Source organism: Scyliorhinus torazame, chromosome 1, assembly GCF_047496885.1.
Source record: "Scyliorhinus torazame isolate Kashiwa2021f chromosome 1, sScyTor2.1, whole genome shotgun sequence".
In the NCBI taxonomy this organism is placed as follows: domain Eukaryota; kingdom Metazoa; phylum Chordata; class Chondrichthyes; order Carcharhiniformes; family Scyliorhinidae; genus Scyliorhinus; species Scyliorhinus torazame.
In genome coordinates this window covers 58481814-58501091 of record NC_092707.1, presented here as the reverse complement: position 1 = coordinate 58501091, position 19278 = coordinate 58481814, and the positions used below count along the sequence as shown (strand labels likewise).

The following is a 19278-nucleotide window of genomic DNA, read 5'->3' as shown; positions in this document are numbered from 1 at the left end:
CTCTGGTTAGATAAATTAAATCTAGGCAAGAGTGAATATTTCCTGGTCAACACACTCTGGAAGGTGAACCTATTTAGGCACATTATCCTTCAGCCTCTATAGTACAAGTTTTCATTGCTTGGAGCTCAGAGTGGCCTACAATTGGGCCAAGCCTGGTCAACAATGTCAAAATGGACCTATTGAGGTGGAACAACCTTTCTCTCTCTTTGGTGGGCAGGATTCAAACAATAAAAATGAACATACTCCCTAGATTTTTCTTTTACTATCTCCCCATTTCCTTCCCAAATCCAATTTTTTTGTGATTAATAAATTAATATCTGCTTTTATTTGGATGGATAAAAATCCCAGAATCTGCAGCATTCTACTCCAGAGGGAACGATAGACAGGGAAGGCGATATGGTCCTCCCAAACCTGTTGTCTTATTGCTGAGCCGCATACTATCCAAAAAAATCCTATTGTGGATCAGTGATCCCGATTCAATCTGGGACCAAATGGAGGCTCGCTCTTGCACTACATCCACTCTCCCAGTCATTGCCCTCAATATACCCAAGCAGGCGCCGCAGTGTGGCGATTAGGGGATTTTCTCAGTAACTTCATTGTAGTGTTAATGTAAGCCTACTTGTGACACTAATAAAGATTATTTCCTCCCACTCGATTCTCCTCAAACCCAGTGGCGGTCTCCGCTCTTAGAATCTGGAAACAGTTCAGACAACATTTAAACTCCTTTCTTGTATTCACAGGCCTCTGTCTGTAACAATCACCTTTTCTGACCTCTGGGCTGGACTCAACATTTAACTCGTGGAAATCGAAGGGACCAGAAAACTTATGGTGATCTGTTCATTGAGGGGGTGCCTGCCAGCTTTCGAGAGTTAGCGGACAAATTTCAGCTACTTTCAAGTTTGTGATTTCTCTTGTACGGCTTTCCCTTCCCCCTTGCTGAAAAGGGTTCTATCCTCGTAGCAACCGGACAGTGGAGTCGATCTCAGACCTATGACCACATTCTCTCATCTGACCCCTCCACACTTTTTTTCGACTTAAAAGATTTCCAGTTTTATTTCAGATGTCAATAAATTGTTTTTTGGATTCAATTTAGCATCACATTTTATCAACTATGAACTTTAGAAAATACATTTCAGGCTCGGTTAATGAACCTAAATAACAGTAATTTCCTTGAGCCTGTGACCAAACAAAGATTCCTGGTACAGCCCTTGATTCTCTCAGCGAACTGAACTGGCTCCTCCATAACGCCCAGTTTCTGTGCTTTGCAGTCTTTGTGCAACAGTGATGCAGACAAAAGTTTGCATCCTGTATCTTCAATATGATTGTTTCAGCCTGTATGTTAACTTGTGATTCATGTACAAGGACACCAGATTCCTCTGCACTGCAGCATTCAGCAACCTCTCCTGCTCTCCACTTCACTCAGATGCCCAGACAGGTTAGATTCTGGGCTTCCTTTGTTCGCACCATGCCTGAGATTCTCTGTTTGGATTTACTTCCATGTCTGCTGGTGGCCATATTTGAGGTTTCTGACCACCGGCAGTTCACCCTGTGGTAGAGGTGGATGTTATCTCCTTTGCCTCAGTTAGCTCAAAGGTGGGTATTACTGGGTTGGAGGTCTCCCATTCCGCCTAGTGCCTCTGACTGATTAGGGGGCTTTTCACTTGGGGAAAATTAAATTCACCATGAGAGCTTCAACGGAGAGGTTCTTCCTGAGATGGCAACTGTTTATTTCCTTTTTCAGAGACCTAGACATTGTCAGCTGTTAAAGGTTTTAGGTATAGTGTTGAAGTCAGTTACTTTATCTTTGTTTTATTTGTATTATTTGTATTCTTGTATTTCTGTTGGTTATTTGTTAATATGCAAAAGTTTAATAAACACACTTTTTAAAAAAAAGACATCTGGTATACTTTCCTTAGCCGAGGTACGGAGTTTAAGAGCAGGGAGGTTAAGCTGGAACTGCATAAATCGCTGGCTGGGCCACATTTGGAGTATTGTGTGCAGATCTGGGATCCACATTATTGGAGGGACGTGACAGTTCTGGAAAAGGTACAGAGGAGATTTACCAAGGCGTTGCCCAGGTTGAAGAGTTTTGGTTCTGAAGAGAGAGATTGGATAGACTGGGGTTGTTTTCCTTGGATCCGAGGAGACTGAGGGGGGACATCCCCCTATGAGAGATATAGACAGAGTAAACAGGAAGAAACATTTCCCCTTGGTGGAGGGATCAATGCCCACCGGGGCATAGATTTAAGGTAAGGGGCAGGAGTTTTAGAGGGGATGGGAGGAAAACTATTTCCACCCAGAGGGCGGTGGGAGTCTGGAATCACTGCATGAAAGGCTGATGGAGGCAGAGACCCTCATAACATTTAGGAAGTATTTAGATGTGCACTTGCGGTGTCAAAGCATACAAGGCAATGGCGCCAAGTGCTGGAAAATGGAATTAGAATACTTAGGTGGTTGTTTTTGACCGACACAGATGCGATGGGGCGAAGAGCCTTTCCTGTGCTGTAGACCTCTATGACTCTGAAAATGCATGCTCCTCTTTAAAGATTACTATCTGTAATACGAATATATCTTTTCTTTTTTGCAGACTACACTATAGAATCTAAACTTCCCTCATGTTTTATTTACCAACACAATAATGCACAAAAGAAACTTTGGTGACATGCTACAGCCTACTTAAATTTGAATTATTTCTTACTAAGAATTCTCTTTTCTTCCCCCACCATGAGCAGCAATCAAGTTAGTAAATTTGCAGTACTTAAAAACAAAACTGGGTTCTTTGTTTATAGCCCGAAAGAGTCCAAGTTCCTTCAGCTTCTTCCAGAAATGTTCACTTTAAAAAAAAAAGGGGGCATTGTGCTTCCCTGCAGCAATTTTACGCCATTCCCTTCATTATACATGGATTGCTGTAACGCAGGCTGATCATCCTTGGATTAATTGAATAAATGTTAATGTAGAGTCCTCCTGAAATGAATTATTTTGGTTACTTATTAATTGTGTCTGGCATGACTACTTTATGTCAGTTTAATTGGAATTTCAAATATAATTACTAATTTGTCTGTCAGATGTTAAAAAAGGTTTTTAGAAAGTTAAAATGTGCTAGTACCACCATGAAAGGGAGAGAATTCCCAGGCCTTCCAGCAAGATTATGTTTGCAAAAATCAATTTTTCAAAGAGATTGTATCCATTTGACATACAGCAATATATAAATGCCAGGTCGTAAAGATATTAATTGCAACTTCATACATGGAATTATACGTGGTCCATATGCTGCTCCTATCTTTATAGTTCCTGAAACTATCGAGACATTCTTCTGAATAGTTAACTTAATTTGTACATGCTATAACCCATCTTGCCTGAGCTTTCAACCGGTGTAACATTTTGTTGATAAATAAATCCTGGAAAGAAAAGTGTGTATTATCAGAAGGACCCAATGGGATAATATTTTCTGATACCTGAATTGTTGTAACATAGGGTTGCATTTTACAAGGCACAGTGATCCCCATCCACCTGGATTGAAAAGTCAGAACGGGAACCCACTCAACATACATTCTGCTGCCCTGTAGCCATTTAGTGGCTGACTGCCGATTAATAGGCTGGAGATAGGAATTACACCCCTTAGATACAGGAAGCCCCACCTCAAAGAGCCGCTGGCCAGACAGAGGCTTACAGCCCTCCAGTACCAACGGGACATGGTGGCCACTGCTGGTACGGCACTCAGGGTTTTGAGGTGTTGTTCTGCACTGGGTTGCAACTTTTTAAGTGTTTGGGGGGTCTTGCCAGGGCCATGCTGGCAGGGACTATGCCCTCCATGTGCAGGGAAAGTGCCAGACTGGGCGCTTGGTAAGAGCTTCTCCTGTCGTAGATCAAATCCTGGAGGCAACGGAATGAGGCTCTTAAGCCGGCAATGGTTGCTCTCTGGTGGGGGGGGGCCTGACATCAGCCCTGCTGCTGGTAAAATTGTGGAAGGGGCTCTCGGCAGGCCACCCACTGGATTTCACATGTTCTCCCCAACCCTGTTTTCAAGTTCTCAGCAAGTGAGTGTAAGATCCAGCCCACTATGGGCATCCTTTGCATTCTCTAGTAATAAGAATAAAAGTTCTATATTAGTTTCTAGATGATGTAGCCTGCTGTGAAAATGACTACCCTGCTTGCATGGGAAGCAGTGTTAAGCTAAATTTAAGTTGCAGCATGCAACTTTCAAACAGTATGTGTGACACAGACGATACAGGCTCACTATCTATTATGCAGACCCTTTATGCTATCCCTAAATTACACTGAAAATGCAGTGCAATAGTGACACTACTGATGATAAAGCATCATTGACTACTTGGAAAGTTGCTCTGGCAATTTGCAAACGCACACAGGAGAGATGGCAAGAAAGATGAGCTTCAGTATTACACCTATACTAGGACCAAACAAAAAGCTTACCTGTTGTGGTGAGCTACTGGCACAGAGGGAAGTGACAGTAGGTGTCGAAGGAGTGGATGATGAGAACAGACTGCCAGCCAAAGAGGGGAAACGAGTTATCGGAAAAAAATCTGAAATTAAAAACCCATGATTGGTATTGTTTATTTTCTGCAATGTCCCATGCTGAAAAGATTAAACTATGCACATGTTCCCACACAAATAATTTAGCTACAATGTGGTAAGATTACAGTTTACAAACCTTGCACTGTGCTAGGAAAAACCCATAACCGTGGAACCCTGACTCTCCAAATGACAATTTATATCTTCATTGAGAAGGAAGGAGAAAATAATGTTGTTTTAAAAAAAACATTCTTCAACAACAGCATGCAACTTAGGGAGCCAGCTCTGCCATCTAAAGAAAATTCGTTAAAGCGAATTTAAAAAATGAAAGGAATAGGATTGGTAAAAATGTTACTTCAATAGAAGCAACAGTTAAGAAAAGGCCGACGATCAACCAGGAAAGGCTGTGACATTTCCGAAGTACCTGAACATTTTGTAACTCCCTACCGAAGCGAAGGCAGCAAGGCAAAGTCAAATATGGTACTCAAAGTAAGAAAGTGCACAACCACTTCAACAAACAGTATTTTAAACAGAAACCAAACTGATATATTTTAAAGTGCAGCACGGTAGCATTGTGGATAGCACAATTGCTTCACAGCTCCAGGGTCCCAGGTTCGATTCCGGCTTGGGCACTGTCTGTGCGGAGTCTGCACATCCTCCCCGTGTGTGCGTGGGTTTCCTCCGGGTGCTCTGGTTTCCTCCCACAGTCCAAAGATGTGCAGGTTAGGTGGATTAGCCATGATAAATTGCCCTTAGTGTCCAAAATTGCCCTTAGTGTTGGGTGGGGTTACTGGGTTATGGGGATAGGGTGGAGGTGTTGACCTTGGGTAGGGTGCTCTTTCCAAGAGCCGGTGCAGACTCGATGGGCCGAATGGCCTACTTCTGCACTGTAAATTCTATGAAAGTGTGAAAATGATCAACAAGGCATCATGAGTTTTGTGATGGTTCTCCATAACACCTATGTTTCTATGAAGATATTCAACAAAAGCTCTGTAAAATGCCATTGAATAAGTGAATTTCCACTTAACTGAGTACATAAACTTAACATTTTTAAAATTCAAAGTACTCATGCAATCTTACCTTGGAAGGGTTCAAAAGTGTCCATGAAGTCCAGGTTGGGCTGCAGAGGGATCAATCCAGGCTGAATCATGTCTGCATTTCCTGCATGAGCTGTTGGAAGTATTTCAAACATACATGACTTTGAACACACATTTTGTTGACCAAAGCTATTTTCACGCTGAATACTTTGCAATAAGCGCTAATTTTCCCAACATCTTTTATTTTGTATAACTTGGGTGAGGATGCATCACAAAAAGCAATTACTCACTTGTCTACACAAGTTCTCCTTCAACCCTGACTGCCATCTCATGTGGTCTTGCTAGCCTCATCGTATCAATCACTGATCAGGTCATTACTGATTACTTCATTACTGATCTTGACATAAATCTTTGGATCCTCACTGTCTTCAGGTGATGTCCCGGAGGACTGGAGAATAGCCAATCTTGTCCCTTTGTTTAAGAACGGTAGCAAGGATAATCCAGTGAACTACAGGCCGGTGAGCCTTGCGTCAGTGGTAGGGAAATTACTGGAGAGGATTCTTCGAGACAGGATCTACTCCCATTTGGAAGCAAGTGGACGTATTAGCGAGGCAGCACGGTTTTGTGAAGGGGAGGTCGTGTCTCACTAACTTGATAGAGTTTTTGAGGAAGTCACAAAAATGATTGATGCAGGTAGGCAGTGGATGTTGTCTATATGGACATCAGTAAGGCCTTTGACATGGTCCCTCATGGCAGACGGGATCAGAGGTGAGCTGGCAAGATGGATACAAAACTGGCTAGGTCATAGAAGGCAGAGAGTGGCAATGGAAGGGTGCTTTTCTGATTGGAGGGCTGTGACTAGTGGTGTTCTGCAGGGATCAGTGCTGGAACCGTTGCTGTTCGTAGTATATATAAATGATTTGGAGGAAAATGTAACTGGTCTGATTAGTAAGTTTGCGGACGACACAAAGGTTGGTGGAATTGCAGATAGCGATGAGGACTGTCAGAGGATACAGCAGGATTTAGATTGTTTGGAGACTTGGGCGGAGAAATGGCAGATGGAGTTTAATCTGGACAAATGTGAGGTAATGCATTTTGGAAGGTCTAATACAGGTAGGGAATATACAGTGAATGGTAGAACCCTCAAAAGTTGACAGTCAGAGAGATCTAGGTGTACAGGTCCACAGGTCACTGAAAGGGGCAACACAGGTGGAGAAGGTAGTCAAGAAGGTATACGGCATACTTGCCTTCATTGGTCGAGGCATTGAGTATAAAAATTGGCAAGTCATGTTGCAGCTGTATAGAACCTTAGTTAGGCCACACTTGGAGTATAGTGTTCAATTCTGGTCGCCACACTGCCAGAAGGATGTGGAGGCTTTAGAGAGGGTGCAGAAGAGATTTACCAGGATGTTGCCTGGTATGGAGGGCATTAGCTATGAGGAGAGGTTGAATAAACTCGGTTTGTCCTCACTGGAACGACGGAGGTTGAGGGGCGACCTGATAGAGGTCTACAAAATTATGAGGGGCATAAGCGAGGGTGGATAGTCAGAGACTTTTTCCCAGGGTAGAGGGGTCAATTACTAGGGGGCATAGGTTTAAGGTGCGAGGGGCAAGGTTTGGAGGAGATGTACGAGTCAAGTTTTTTTTACACAGCCTGGAAGTCGCTGCCGGAGGTGATGGAAGCAGGGACGATAGTGACGTTTAAGGGGCATCTTGACAAATACATGAATAGGATGGGAATAGAGGGATATGGACCCTGGAAGTTTAGAAGATTTTAGTTTAGACGGGCAGCATGGTCGGCACAGGCTTGGAGGGCCGAAGGGCCTATTCCGGTGCTGTACTTTTCTTTGTTCCTTCTTTGTTCTTATTACCTCATACTACTCACAGTGCCCTTCCATACCCCAATCCTTCTGTGTATCTGCCCCTGCAAAACAAAATCCTCCAATTCACTTACAACTGCACTTTCAAAATTGCAATCTAGCCTTTCACCCTCCGTCAACCACACTACTTCTGCAGCTACTGATTTGCTCATCCACACCCTTGGCTCCACGTTTGATGCCCCATCCCCAAAGTATTACCCTCTCTCACTCACCACTGTTCCCATGAGACCAAGAGCCATAGACGTGGAAAGATATGCAGATGACTGTTTAGCTATCTACTACTAGATCTGGTGGGACCACTTAAAATACTTTTGAATCCTGATCACGTCTACTAAAACTACTCATTGTTCCAGGATCATCCTGTAATGCAAAGATAATACTCGGCTTCTTTGCTCTACTGCAAACCATTTTCTTAAATCCCTCTCCCGTCCACGCTTACCTCCAGCAATAGGTGCGCGGAGCTCATGGACCTGCTCGTTATTAAGATCAAAACCATCTGATCAACTGCATCCACCTCGTTCCTCTTTTCCATAGTCCAACTGGCCAAAGTTCTTATAATTCTTCCCCCTGCCCCCTTAGCCCCAAATTATCTTCCCCTCATGCCAGCTCTGTAAAATTGTCTGACGGTACCCCTGTCTAGGCTCAAGATAAGTTCATGAGACCCATCTCCTGTTTCCTCAACCTAATCCCTATACACGGATGGTCATCCAACTTCCTTTCCTGGTCCCATGTTAGCTTATATCGTGAATTGCTCTCTCTTTTTTGGATACTGTCCCTCTCTCATTTATTTCTACCGTCAGTACCTTTCTCCTCAAAATAAAACTAGCCATCCTTTAAAACCTCTGGAGAGGAAAGTGAGATGGGACAAAGTCTTTGAACGAGTTGTCACCTCTCAAATCCATGCCCATCTTTCCTGGAATTCCATGTTTGAATCTCTCCAACCACGTTTCTGCCCCGCCATAATACCAAAACACCGCTTACCAAAGTCACAAACGTCATCCAACGTGACTTGCAACAAAGGTAAAGCTTTCCCTCCTCATCCTTCTCCACCTGCCTTTGATATGGTTGACCAGATCATCCTCCTCCAAAGCCTCTCCAGCTGGGTGGGGACTGCAGTCACCTATTTCCATTCCCATCTAATTGTAGCCAGAGAATGAATTGCAATGACTTCTCTTCTTGCTCCCACGCCCAGTTATTTCTGGTGCCCCCAAGGATCTATCCTTGGCCCCTCATGCTGCCCTTTAGTGCCATCAACAGAGAGTACAGTTTAAACTTTTCACACGTATGCCAACAACATCCAGTTCTCCACCACCTCTCGCCCCATCCACTTTTAAGCCAGTGTATGGTTCCCACTCCAAACTCGGTTACCTATCTCAGGGGGTCGGCAGAGTGGCGGGGGATTATGAGGGGACAGAGGGAGCATCGGGAGTCGCACTATGCCGATGACCTCTTGCTGTATGTTTCGGATCTGTTGGAGAGTATTGGAAGGATTATGGGCTTGCTGGGAGGTTTGGAGGGTTCTCAAGCTGAATGTAGGGAAAAGCGAGGTCTCCCCGGTGAATGAGCTGGCACAGCGGGCTAATGTTTTTTGGGGGGGGGGGGTTGCCATTTACGGTAGCGAGGGATAGGTTTAGGTATTTGGGGATAGACGGGGCTCCATAAGTGGAACTTATCGAAGCTGGTGGAGGAGGCTAGGGAGGATCTTAAGAGGTGGGATACATTGCACGCTGGCAGGGAGGGTCCAAGTGGTGAAAATGAATATTCTGCCATGGTTCTTGTTTATCTTTCAAGCTCTCCCGATCTTTATACCAAAGGCCTTTTTTTGGAAAGTGGACACGACCATTTCTGACTTTGTATGGGCAGGGAGGGTGCCGAGGGTGGGGAGGACCCTGCTAGAGGCAGAGGCAGCAGGGGGGTTGGCGTTGCTGAACTTGCTTCATTATTATTGGGCGGCGAATATGGACAAGATGCGGCGGTGGTGGGAAAGAGAAGGGATAGAGGGGGTTAGGATGGAGGAGGAATCTTGTAATGGGTCTAGTTTGAGGGCTATGGTGACGGCAGCGTTGACAATGGCTCCAAGTAGGTATTCAAGGAGCCCGGTGGTGCAGTCCACAGTGAAGGTATAGAATCAGTTGAGGAGGCATTTTAGGGTGGAAGGGATGTCAGTGCTAACGCCGCTGTGCGAGAATCATGAGTTTGAGCCGGGGGGGGGGGGGGGGGGGGGGGGGGGGGGGGGGGAAGGGGGGAAGAGAGAATGGATCGTGCATGCAGGAGGTGGAGGGAAGTGGGTCTGGTCAAGGTGAGGGATCTGTATTCGGAGGACGGGTTCGCCAGTCTGGAGGAGCTAAGGGAGAGGATAGAGCGGCGAAGGGAGAGAGAGTTCAGGTATCTGCAGGTTAGGGACTTTGAGGAGTTCCCTGGGATGCCAGGATACACCCTGCTGGAGCGACTGCTGCTCCTGGATGTGGAAGGGGAGGGAAGAATTGGGGATATATACAAGAGGCTGGGGGAGCAGGGAGGCGAGTGGGTGATGAAGATCAAGGAGAAATGGGAAGCGGAGCTGGGAGAGGAGATCAATTGGGGAGCATGGAGTGAGGCACTGCATAGGGTAAACGGGACCCCCTCATGTGCAAGGATGAGTCTGATACAGTTTAAGGTGGTACACAGGGTGCATATGACTCGGGTGAGAATGAGTGGGTCCTTTCAGGGAGTAGTAGATGAGTGTATTAGGTGTGGGCGGGGGCCAGCAAATCACGTACACATGTTTTGGAGTTGCAAAAAATTGGGAAGATTCTGGGTGGGAGTGTTCACAGTCTTAGGCAGGATAGTGGAGGAAGTGTTTCCCAGACCCTATGGTGGCGATATTTGGGGTCTCAGACAAGCCAGAGCTCATGGAGAGGAGGAAGGCCGATGTCTTGGCCTTCGTCTCTCTGATTGCACGGCGGCGAGTTTTGTTGGGAGTGGCGGTCGGCATCGCCACCAGGGATGACCTGTACGACTTCCTGTGATTAGAGAAGATAAAGTATGAGTTAAGGGGCTTCTCAGGGGGGTTTAAGAAAAGGTGGGGGATGTTTGTGACCGTGTTAAAGGGGCTGTTCGTTGCGGGGGAAGGGAGAGGGTGTGAAAAAGGGGGAAAATCTGTACAGAATGTAAAGTTGATTGTAGGGAAGCAAGTTTCCCTGGGTATTTGCTCGCTGTAACCTGTTTTGATACATGTTTGTAATAAAATACACTTATAAAAAGACTCCGTTACCTAGCGCCAAACTCCAACCCTGTTCCTGGCAACAGACTGAGATTAAACAGCCTGTACACAACCGTGGTGCTATATTTGATCCCGGATGACCTTCCAGCCCCATGTTGACGCCATCACCAAGACCGCCTATTTCCACGACTCAACTTCGCCCCGTCTCATCTCAGTTGGTGCCGAAACCCTCATTCATGCCTATGCAATCTCTAGACTGGACTATTCCAATACATACTTGTCTGGTCTCTCAAATTCTATACTTAAGGTCGTCCAAAACTCTGTTATTCATGTCTTAATTTGCAGCAAATCCATTCCACATCACCCCGGTGTTCGCTGGCCTACATTGGTTCCCAGTCAAGCAACATCTCAATTTTAAAACTCTGATCCTCGATTTCAATTCCTTCTATGGTCTTACCCCTCTCTACTTCTGTAATCTCCTCCAGCCTCACAAACCTTCTAACTCTGGCCGTTTATGCATCACCAGTTTTAATCACTCCACCACTGGCAATTGTGTCTTCAGTTGCCTATCCTACAGTCTGTACCTACCCTACACCTCTCGACCGTGCTTTCCTCCTTTAAACCATTCCTTAAAACCTACCTCTTGGAACAAACTTTTGGTAATTTGATCCAAAAACTGCTTGCGTGTCTTGCTGTCATCTTTCATTTTAAAATATTCCTCTTCTGCACTTAGCATAGTTTATTACATTAAAAGTACTTTATTAATCTTCCTTGATCTGAGCTGTAACTTGGTCTTTCATCCTGGTTCTGACTTAGTGGCAAGTACTTATAAGGATCTTTCAATTGCATTTCCTCCCCGCATTCGCTTGGTCTTGCTGTGCCAAAAACTAAGGCATTTTTAAAAAATTCTTTCATGAGATGTGAGCATCGCTGGCCAAGCCAGCATTTGTTGCCCATCCCTAATGGCCCTCGAGAAGGTTCACGTGGTGCAGGTACACCCACAGTGCTGTTAGGGAGGAGTCCAGAATTTTGACCAAACAATAGCTAAGGAACAGTGACAAATCAGGCTGTTAATTGCCTTGGAGGGGAACCTCCAGTTGGTGGTGTTCCCATGCATCTGCTGCCCTTGTACGTCTAGGTGCTAGCAGACATGAGTTTGGAAGGTGCTATCTAAGGAGCGTTAGTGAGTTTTGGAAGTGCATCTCGCAGATGCTGCCGATGTGCATCGGTGTGGAGGGAGTGACGTTTGTGGATGGTGCGCCAATCAAACAGGATGATTTGTCCTGGATGGTGTTGAGCTTGAATGTTGTTGGAGGAGCTGCACTCATTCAGGCAAGTGGAGAATATTCCATCACTCTCCTGACATGTGCTTTGTAGATGGTTACTTGCCACAGGCTTCCTAGCCTCTGACCTGCTCTTGTTGCCACAGTATTTATGCAGCGAGTCCGGTTCAGTGGCTGGTGAACGGTAACCCCCAGGATATTGATAATGGGGGATTTAATGATGCTAATGCCACTGAACGTCATGCGGCTATGGTTAGATTCTCTCTTCTCGGAGATACAGATGCCTGGCACATGTGTGGTGTGAATGTTACTTGCCACTTGTTAGCCCACGCCTGAATATTGTCCAGGTCTTGCTGCATTTGGACATGGGAGCCACAAATGGTGCTGAACATAGTGCAATCAACAACAAACATACCCAAAGGAATGTTATTGATGAAGCAGCTGAAGATGGTTGGGTCGAGGAACTCAAAAGTACATTCCCAGACTTGAAAAACTTGTCACAATGCACATGAAAGCAATAGGCAAGCACACATAATGACCTGGAACGGCTGGGGAAGCACTGTCTCCATTATTTGACACAACTGCCACTTTATTTTAATGAAATCATACATTGAAACTACAGGAACATTATTAATCAAAGACAATTTTGATTAAAACTCCCCACAGATTGCAAGCACATTTATGTATTACAGGACTTCTCAACAAAAAGAAATATAACATTTGAAGAAATATACCAAAATCTTTATAAAAATGTAACATTTTTAAAAAGTTTACAATGTAAAGAAAACATGCCTTGCAATTGTCACTAACCAATTTCTCTTGGGTTGGGCCAGGCAACTGGGTGGTGCGAAGACAAAGTTGAAAAAAGAGTGTCAGAGAATTCAGACATTAACATGTCCATATCCAGAAGCTGGTCTTCTTCCATAGGAACTGGTGTATCACTTCCTTTTCTTTTTGCACGCCACGCTGCCAAATCATCATCTTGAAATGGGATATAACAGGCTTCGGGATAACCATCATCAAACGCAGAAAGCTGTATATCATTACCCAATGATACAGAAAGAATGATTAGTGTAACTAAAACATAAGCAACTTCTAATAACTAACTTATGATGGCCGGGACCATTCTTTCAACCAGGGCACTGTTGATCAAATACTTTTCATTTGACAAATGTTAAGAAGCCTACAGCATTCTCACCAGCAACCAACAAATTTTCAACTTGATATTTTGAAAAAAATCTCAACCCACCTTCCAAAAAAAAAAAAAGCCCCCTTCGGCTGACAAGATAAAGGAAAGCTCCCAGATATCACTAAGACGAACAAAGTGAAATAGGTCCCCTCTGGCTACGTGTCCCAAAATAAATAAATAAATAAATAAATCAGAAAAATTGCCTTCTATAGAGAGGCTGCAAAATGTTCAAAAACCAGAACGTCATATTCAAATAAGCAGTCCTACACAGTGTATTTTATTATACTAAAGGTATAATTAGAAATATATGTAGGCAGCAATTATTTAAGGCATTTTAAAAATGTTGAAGTGTTCAAGCATGAACCATATTCCCCCAAATAATCACAAAATTAAATCCCAAGATTTAAACACTCGAGCTCCTTTCTCTTTATGTGCTCTTGGACTAGCTCAGAGCTGCACAGTATCATACTAGAATACTGTACTTCAATAACTCAACAACTGTGCAAGATGCACATGGCCCAGAGAACCCTGCACAGCTATTACTGTTGATCTGATGGATGAAAAATAAAAAAGATACCAATGATTTGTAGTTCAGCTTAGCAATGGTGTTAAATATTTTAAAATTGTTTTGGAAACATACAAAATGGTACACAAATCTTTAGCCCAATTTTAGAAATGGGGGATTGGGGTAGGGATGGGCCATATCCCATGATTGAAACATCAAATTATTTTAATGAAGTACATAAGAGGCAAGCAGATGGATCAAGGGAGCTGATCAGAAGCATTGGAGAACAAAAGAAAATTAAAGCCATAGGATTTAATTTGTTGTGGGGAAAGAAAAACGAAGTTCAAATGTTTCCTCGCAATATTGCATCCCTCGCCAGGGATAAACACAATGCACCACTGTCTCTCAGCGCCATGGACCTGGGTTCAATTCCAGCTTTGTGCGACTGTCTGTGTGGGGTTTTCACTTTCGCCCCGTTTCTACATGGGTTTCCTCCCATAGGAAGATGGACAGTTTAGGTGGATTGGCCATGTTAAATTGCACCTTAGTGTCTAAAAGGTTTGGTGTGGTTACAGGGATTGGGGGGGGGGGGTTAAAGTAGGGTGCTCTTTCAGAAGGTCAGTGCTGACTTGATGGGCCAAATGGCCTCCTTCTGCAATGTCGGGATTCTGCGATCTAAAGCACTGTATAGGAGACAGCAGAACACTGGAATTTTAAAAGTTAAAATAACAGAAATTTACAAAGGCTAAATATTCCACGTTTTTAAGAAACTCTTAGCCGTGATTCATTTCATATCCAGTAGATGGCAGTGTTTATCTTTTTGCTGCCTAATATTGCAAGTTTTCAACAAAGAGCCTGAACAATTTTCTTAATTCCTTTAACTTCATAACAAGGGTTTTGGAGAGATAGGGTGACTGAGGAGAAGAGGGGTAGAATTGAAGCACTAAGCAGGAAGTGGAAAGCAGTAAGTGAACAATGTTGGGAGCAAACAGGCAATCTTATGGAAGCTTTTAAAAGCAAGGAGGATTCAAGTAAGGCACAATCAATTCTAAACAGGCTCATAATGGGGCTAAAGGCTTAGGGAACAAAGGTGGAATGAGGAATGGAGAGACACAAACACACAATGGTCTAGGTTCAGAATAACAATGGAATGTAGAAAATTGGGAATGCGCAAGGTGGCCAAGGGATAGAGGGACTTGCGGGTAACGGCTACACAATCAATGTGTTGCAGGATGAGGAACCAAAAATGATCTGCAAGGAGGTGGTCAAATTTCCCCATTTAGCAAAAGGGCACACGTCTTTAACCGAAGCTCAAGAATTCGCTGACAATCCATGCGGCAGCACCCGAATACAGAAAGCTACTGCACAAGATTGGGTTAATATGCAAATCATACTGCATGGACAAGCATATCTCAATAGCTGTCTTCTACAGAATATGTTAAAATGCTATCAGCGAGATTAAGAGTTTTAGAAATAATTTTAAAATGCAGCGTCAAAGCAATCAAAATCACTCAACCCTTACTGACGTCCAAAGGCAATTACTGTTGAGTTACCTTTAACTCTGGGACAAAATTATACTCACATTTTAAGTTATAAAATGCATGATTAATGTTGCACATTTCCAACAGAACCATGGAATGCCAACAGTACAGGAGGCACCCATTCGGCCCATCAAGCCTGCACCGACGCTCTGAAAAAGTACCCCACCAAGGTTGAAATCAGCCATAATTGAATGGTGGAGTGGACTCGATGGGCCGAATGGCCTTACGTCCGCTCCTATGTCTTATGGTCTTAAGGCTCACTCCCCTGCTCTATTTCCGCAACCCTACCTAACCGGCACATCCCTGGACACTAAAGGACAATTTAGCATCCAACCCACCCAACCTGCACATCTTTGGACTGTGGGAGGAAACTCCGGAGCATCCGGAGGAAACTCTGGGACACTGGGAGAAAGTGCAAACTCCAGTCACCCAAGGCCAAAATTGAACCCGAGCCCATGGCGCTGTGAGGCAGCAGTGCTAACCACTGTGCCAACACATGCCGATTTGTTGCAATCACCCCTTTTGAACAAAGTCCGTGGGCTGGATTCTCCGTCCTGCCGCCCCAGATTTCTGGTTCAGCACACCGGCAGAGAATCCAGCCCCATGTATCAGATCACACTGTTGACATTTCAAGCCCGAAGAGATGAAATATTTTAAAAGAGCTCAACTTTAGTGAATGAGAGTGTTTTTCCATTTTAGACTTACTTTAATCAAACTTGAAAGATCTTCATCCTTGTGCTTCTGCAACTGGAAAAGAAAAAGAAAGCAGGAAGCAAGTCAAAGAAAAATAGATCACTGTGAAATGATGATTTTAGAAAGCTCTGAGAAATTACCCTTTCATTCTAATAGTCAATTGACTTTTTAATTTCCTTAAATGTGTCAGAAGAACTCATATATTTCCACAGCACAAAATGCAAAGTAACAACAGAAACACTTAATAGTAAACACCAGAATTTAAACAACATACCCGCTTTTTGAAGTATGTGCGCCATTTGTGATACTCTCTTATTACAATCTCGATTCTTCTTTTCCAGAATTTTCCCTCAGTTACAGCTGCCTTGGAGGGGGTGGAAAAAACAGGATTCATTCAAAATCTCTCAACTTCTGATTTGATGGCTTGTACAATTATCCCAAAATGATCCTGTTAAGATTATTGCAAAACTCGGGAGATTTTGGTTGGGGTGGAGGGGGCAGTGTGCGGGGATAGTTATCGCGGACCATGCACCCCACTGGCTGGAGATGTGGTTTAGATCCGGACGAGAGCAGAGGCCAGGGTGGAGGTTTAATTCAGAGTTTTTGTCGGATGGAAGTTTTTGTGATAAGGTGTGGGCGGCGATTAAGGAGTAGGTGGAGTTGAATCAGCATGGGGAGGTGTCGGCGGCCATTTTTTGAGAAGCACTGAAGGCAGTGGTCTGAGGGGAAATTATTTTGTTTAAGGTTCTTGCGGATAGGGAAAGGAGGGAGGAACATGACCATTTAGTGAGCGAGATAGTGGAGGTGGACAGAGATTATTCGAGGCTGCCCATCGCAGAGGGATTGGCGAGGAGGAAAACATTGCAGGGGCAGTTTGACAGGCTGACAACAAGGAGGGCGGTAGGGCAACTGCGTAGGGACAAGAGGGGCGCAATAGGAGTATGGGGTGAAGGTGAGGCTGCTGGCATGCTGGCGCACCAGCTGCGGAGGCAGGCCACGTCCAGGGAAATATTGATGATACGGACTGGGGATGTGGTGTCAGAGCTGGGAAAGATAAACAAGGCGTTTAGGGAGTACTACCAGGGACTGTACGAGGCGGACCGGGGGACACACACACACGACATGGGGCGGTTTCTGGACGAACTGGAATTTCCCCAGGTGGAGGAAGCGAAGAGGCAGGCTTTGGAGGAGCTCCTGGGGCTGAGGGAGGTTCTGGATAGTATCAGGGGTATTAAGTCTGGGAAGGCCCCAGGGCCGGATGGGTACCCAATAGAATGTTATAAGGAATTTGTGACGGACCAGGCACCACATCTGTTGGGGAAGTTTAATGAAGCACTGGAGAAGGGGGAGCTGCTGGAGACAATGATGCAGGCAGCAATCAAGAAAAAGGGGAAGGACCCGGTGTAAAGAGGGTCGTTTAGGCCCTTATCACTATTGAACACGGATGTGAAAGTATTTAAGTTGTTGGCCCCACCTCTTAAGATCCTCCCTGGCTTCCTTCACCAACTTCGTTAAGTTCCACAATGGATTCCCTGTTCGGAAATCGGACACGATCATTTTGGACTTTGCGGAAGGTTCGTAAGGTAAATGGAACCTTGTGTGCAAGGATGCGCCTGATACGGTTTAAGGTGGTGCACAGGGTACATATGACTCGGGCGAGAATGAGTGGATTCTTCCAAGGGGTGGCAGGTGAGTGTGAGAGAGGTGTGGGTTGGGGCCAGCGAATCACGCGCACATGTTTTGGGGTTGTGAAAAATTGGTTCTGGGTGGGAGTGTTCGCAGTCCTAGCAAGGAGGCAGAGGCAGCAGGGGGGGGTTGGTATGGCCGAACCTGCTTCATTATTATTGGGCAGCGAATGTGGACAAGGTGCAGTGGTGGTGGGAAGGAGAAGGTATTAAATGGGTTAGGATGGAAGAGGAATCTTGCTAGTTTGAGGGCTATGGTAACGGCAGTGTTGCCAATGGCTCGGAGGAGGTATGCAGGGAGGCCGGTGGTGCAGTCCACAGTGAAGATGTGGAATCAGCTGAGGAGAAATTTTAGGATGGAAGGAATGTCGGTGTTAAAGCCGCTGTGCAAGAATCAATGGGGCGGGGGGGGTATAGTGTATACAGGAGGTGGCGGGAAGTGGGATTGGTCAAGGTGAGGGGTATGTATTTGGAGGAAGGGCTGGCCAGTTTGTAGGAGCTAAGGGAGAAGGTAGAGCTCCCGAGAGGGAGTGGGTTCAGGTATTTGCAGGTATGGGACTTTGCGCGAAAGGTCTGGATGGAGTTCCCTAGGTAGACAGGATACACCCTGCTGGAGTGACTATTGCTTCCGGATGTGGAAGCGGAGGGAAGAATTGGGGATATATACAGGTGACTGGGGGAACAGGGAGGCGAGCGGGTGGTGAAAATCAAGGGAAAACGGGAAGGGGAGATCCGTTGGGGAGTATGGCGTGAGGCACTCCGTAGGGTAAATGGGACCTCGTCTTGTGCCAGGATGAGCCTGATACAGTTTAAGGTGGTGCACAGGGTACATATGACTCAGGGGAAAATCAGTGGGTTCTTCCAAGGGGTGGCAGATGAGTGAGAGAGGTGTGGGCGGGGGGGCCAGCGAATCACACGCACATGTTTTGGGGTTGTGAAAATTTGGTTCTGGGTGGGAGTGTTCGTGGTCCTAGCAACGATAGTGGGGAAGGTGGAGGATCGGGACCCTTTGGCAGAGATAGTCGGGGTTTCGGAGAAACCGGAGCTCATGGAGAGGAGGAAGGCCAATGTCATGGCCTTCGCCTCTCTGATAGCCCGGCGACGGATTTTACTGGAGTGGCGGTCCACATCGCCACCGGGGGTAGCGGCTTGGTTGGGTGACCTGTACGACTCCCTGCGGTTGGAAAAGATAAAGTATGAGTTAAGGGGCTCAACAGAGGGGTTTGAGAAAAGGTGGGGAATGTTCGTGACCGTGTTTGAGGAGTTGTTCGTCGCAAGGGGGTGGGGAGAGAGAGAAACTTGTACAAATTGTATAATTGATTGTTCGGAAGTATGTTTCCCGGGGTTCGTATGTGCTGTAACCTGTTTTTATACACATTTGTAATAAAAAACATTTTTTTAAAAAGAAAGCTATGAAGAGCGGAACATAGTTCAAATCAGAAGTTCTGGCCTTTTGCAGAACCGTTTTCATCGTTGGTGTAATGTCTGAAATTTTGTTCAGCTGACTTTTTTCATGAATGACAGTATACTGGAGCTGTGCAAGGACAGTGTTTGCTCAGCAGCTGAAGTTTGCAAATGTTTATTATTAATTCACAACGGATTATCAGTATTAAAAAATTGCAGTAATTGCACCTGTTTTTATTTTGAGACATTGTCGATAACTGGAGCTGAATGACCTCATCTGAATTCGAAAGAAAACCATATTTAAGTAGTTATATCAGTGCCATGATCTT

General features: G+C 45.1%; 1 protein-coding gene across 2 annotated transcripts in view; it reads right to left on the bottom strand.

Moving 5' to 3' along the window:
* mlxip (MLX interacting protein) overlaps window positions 1–19278 on the bottom strand; it is a 165564-nt gene that overhangs the window by 73268 nt on the left and 73018 nt on the right. For both annotated transcript variants that reach the window (XM_072495325.1, XM_072495315.1), the window contains exons 4-8: window positions 16135–16224; window positions 15873–15914; window positions 12743–12965; window positions 5611–5700; window positions 4432–4541 (exon numbers count right to left, since the gene is read on the bottom strand). In XM_072495325.1, coding sequence (XP_072351426.1) covers window positions 4432–4541; window positions 5611–5700; window positions 12743–12965; window positions 15873–15914; window positions 16135–16224 — 555 coding nt within the window. The remainder of the gene's footprint in view (window positions 1–4431; window positions 4542–5610; window positions 5701–12742; window positions 12966–15872; window positions 15915–16134; window positions 16225–19278) is intronic.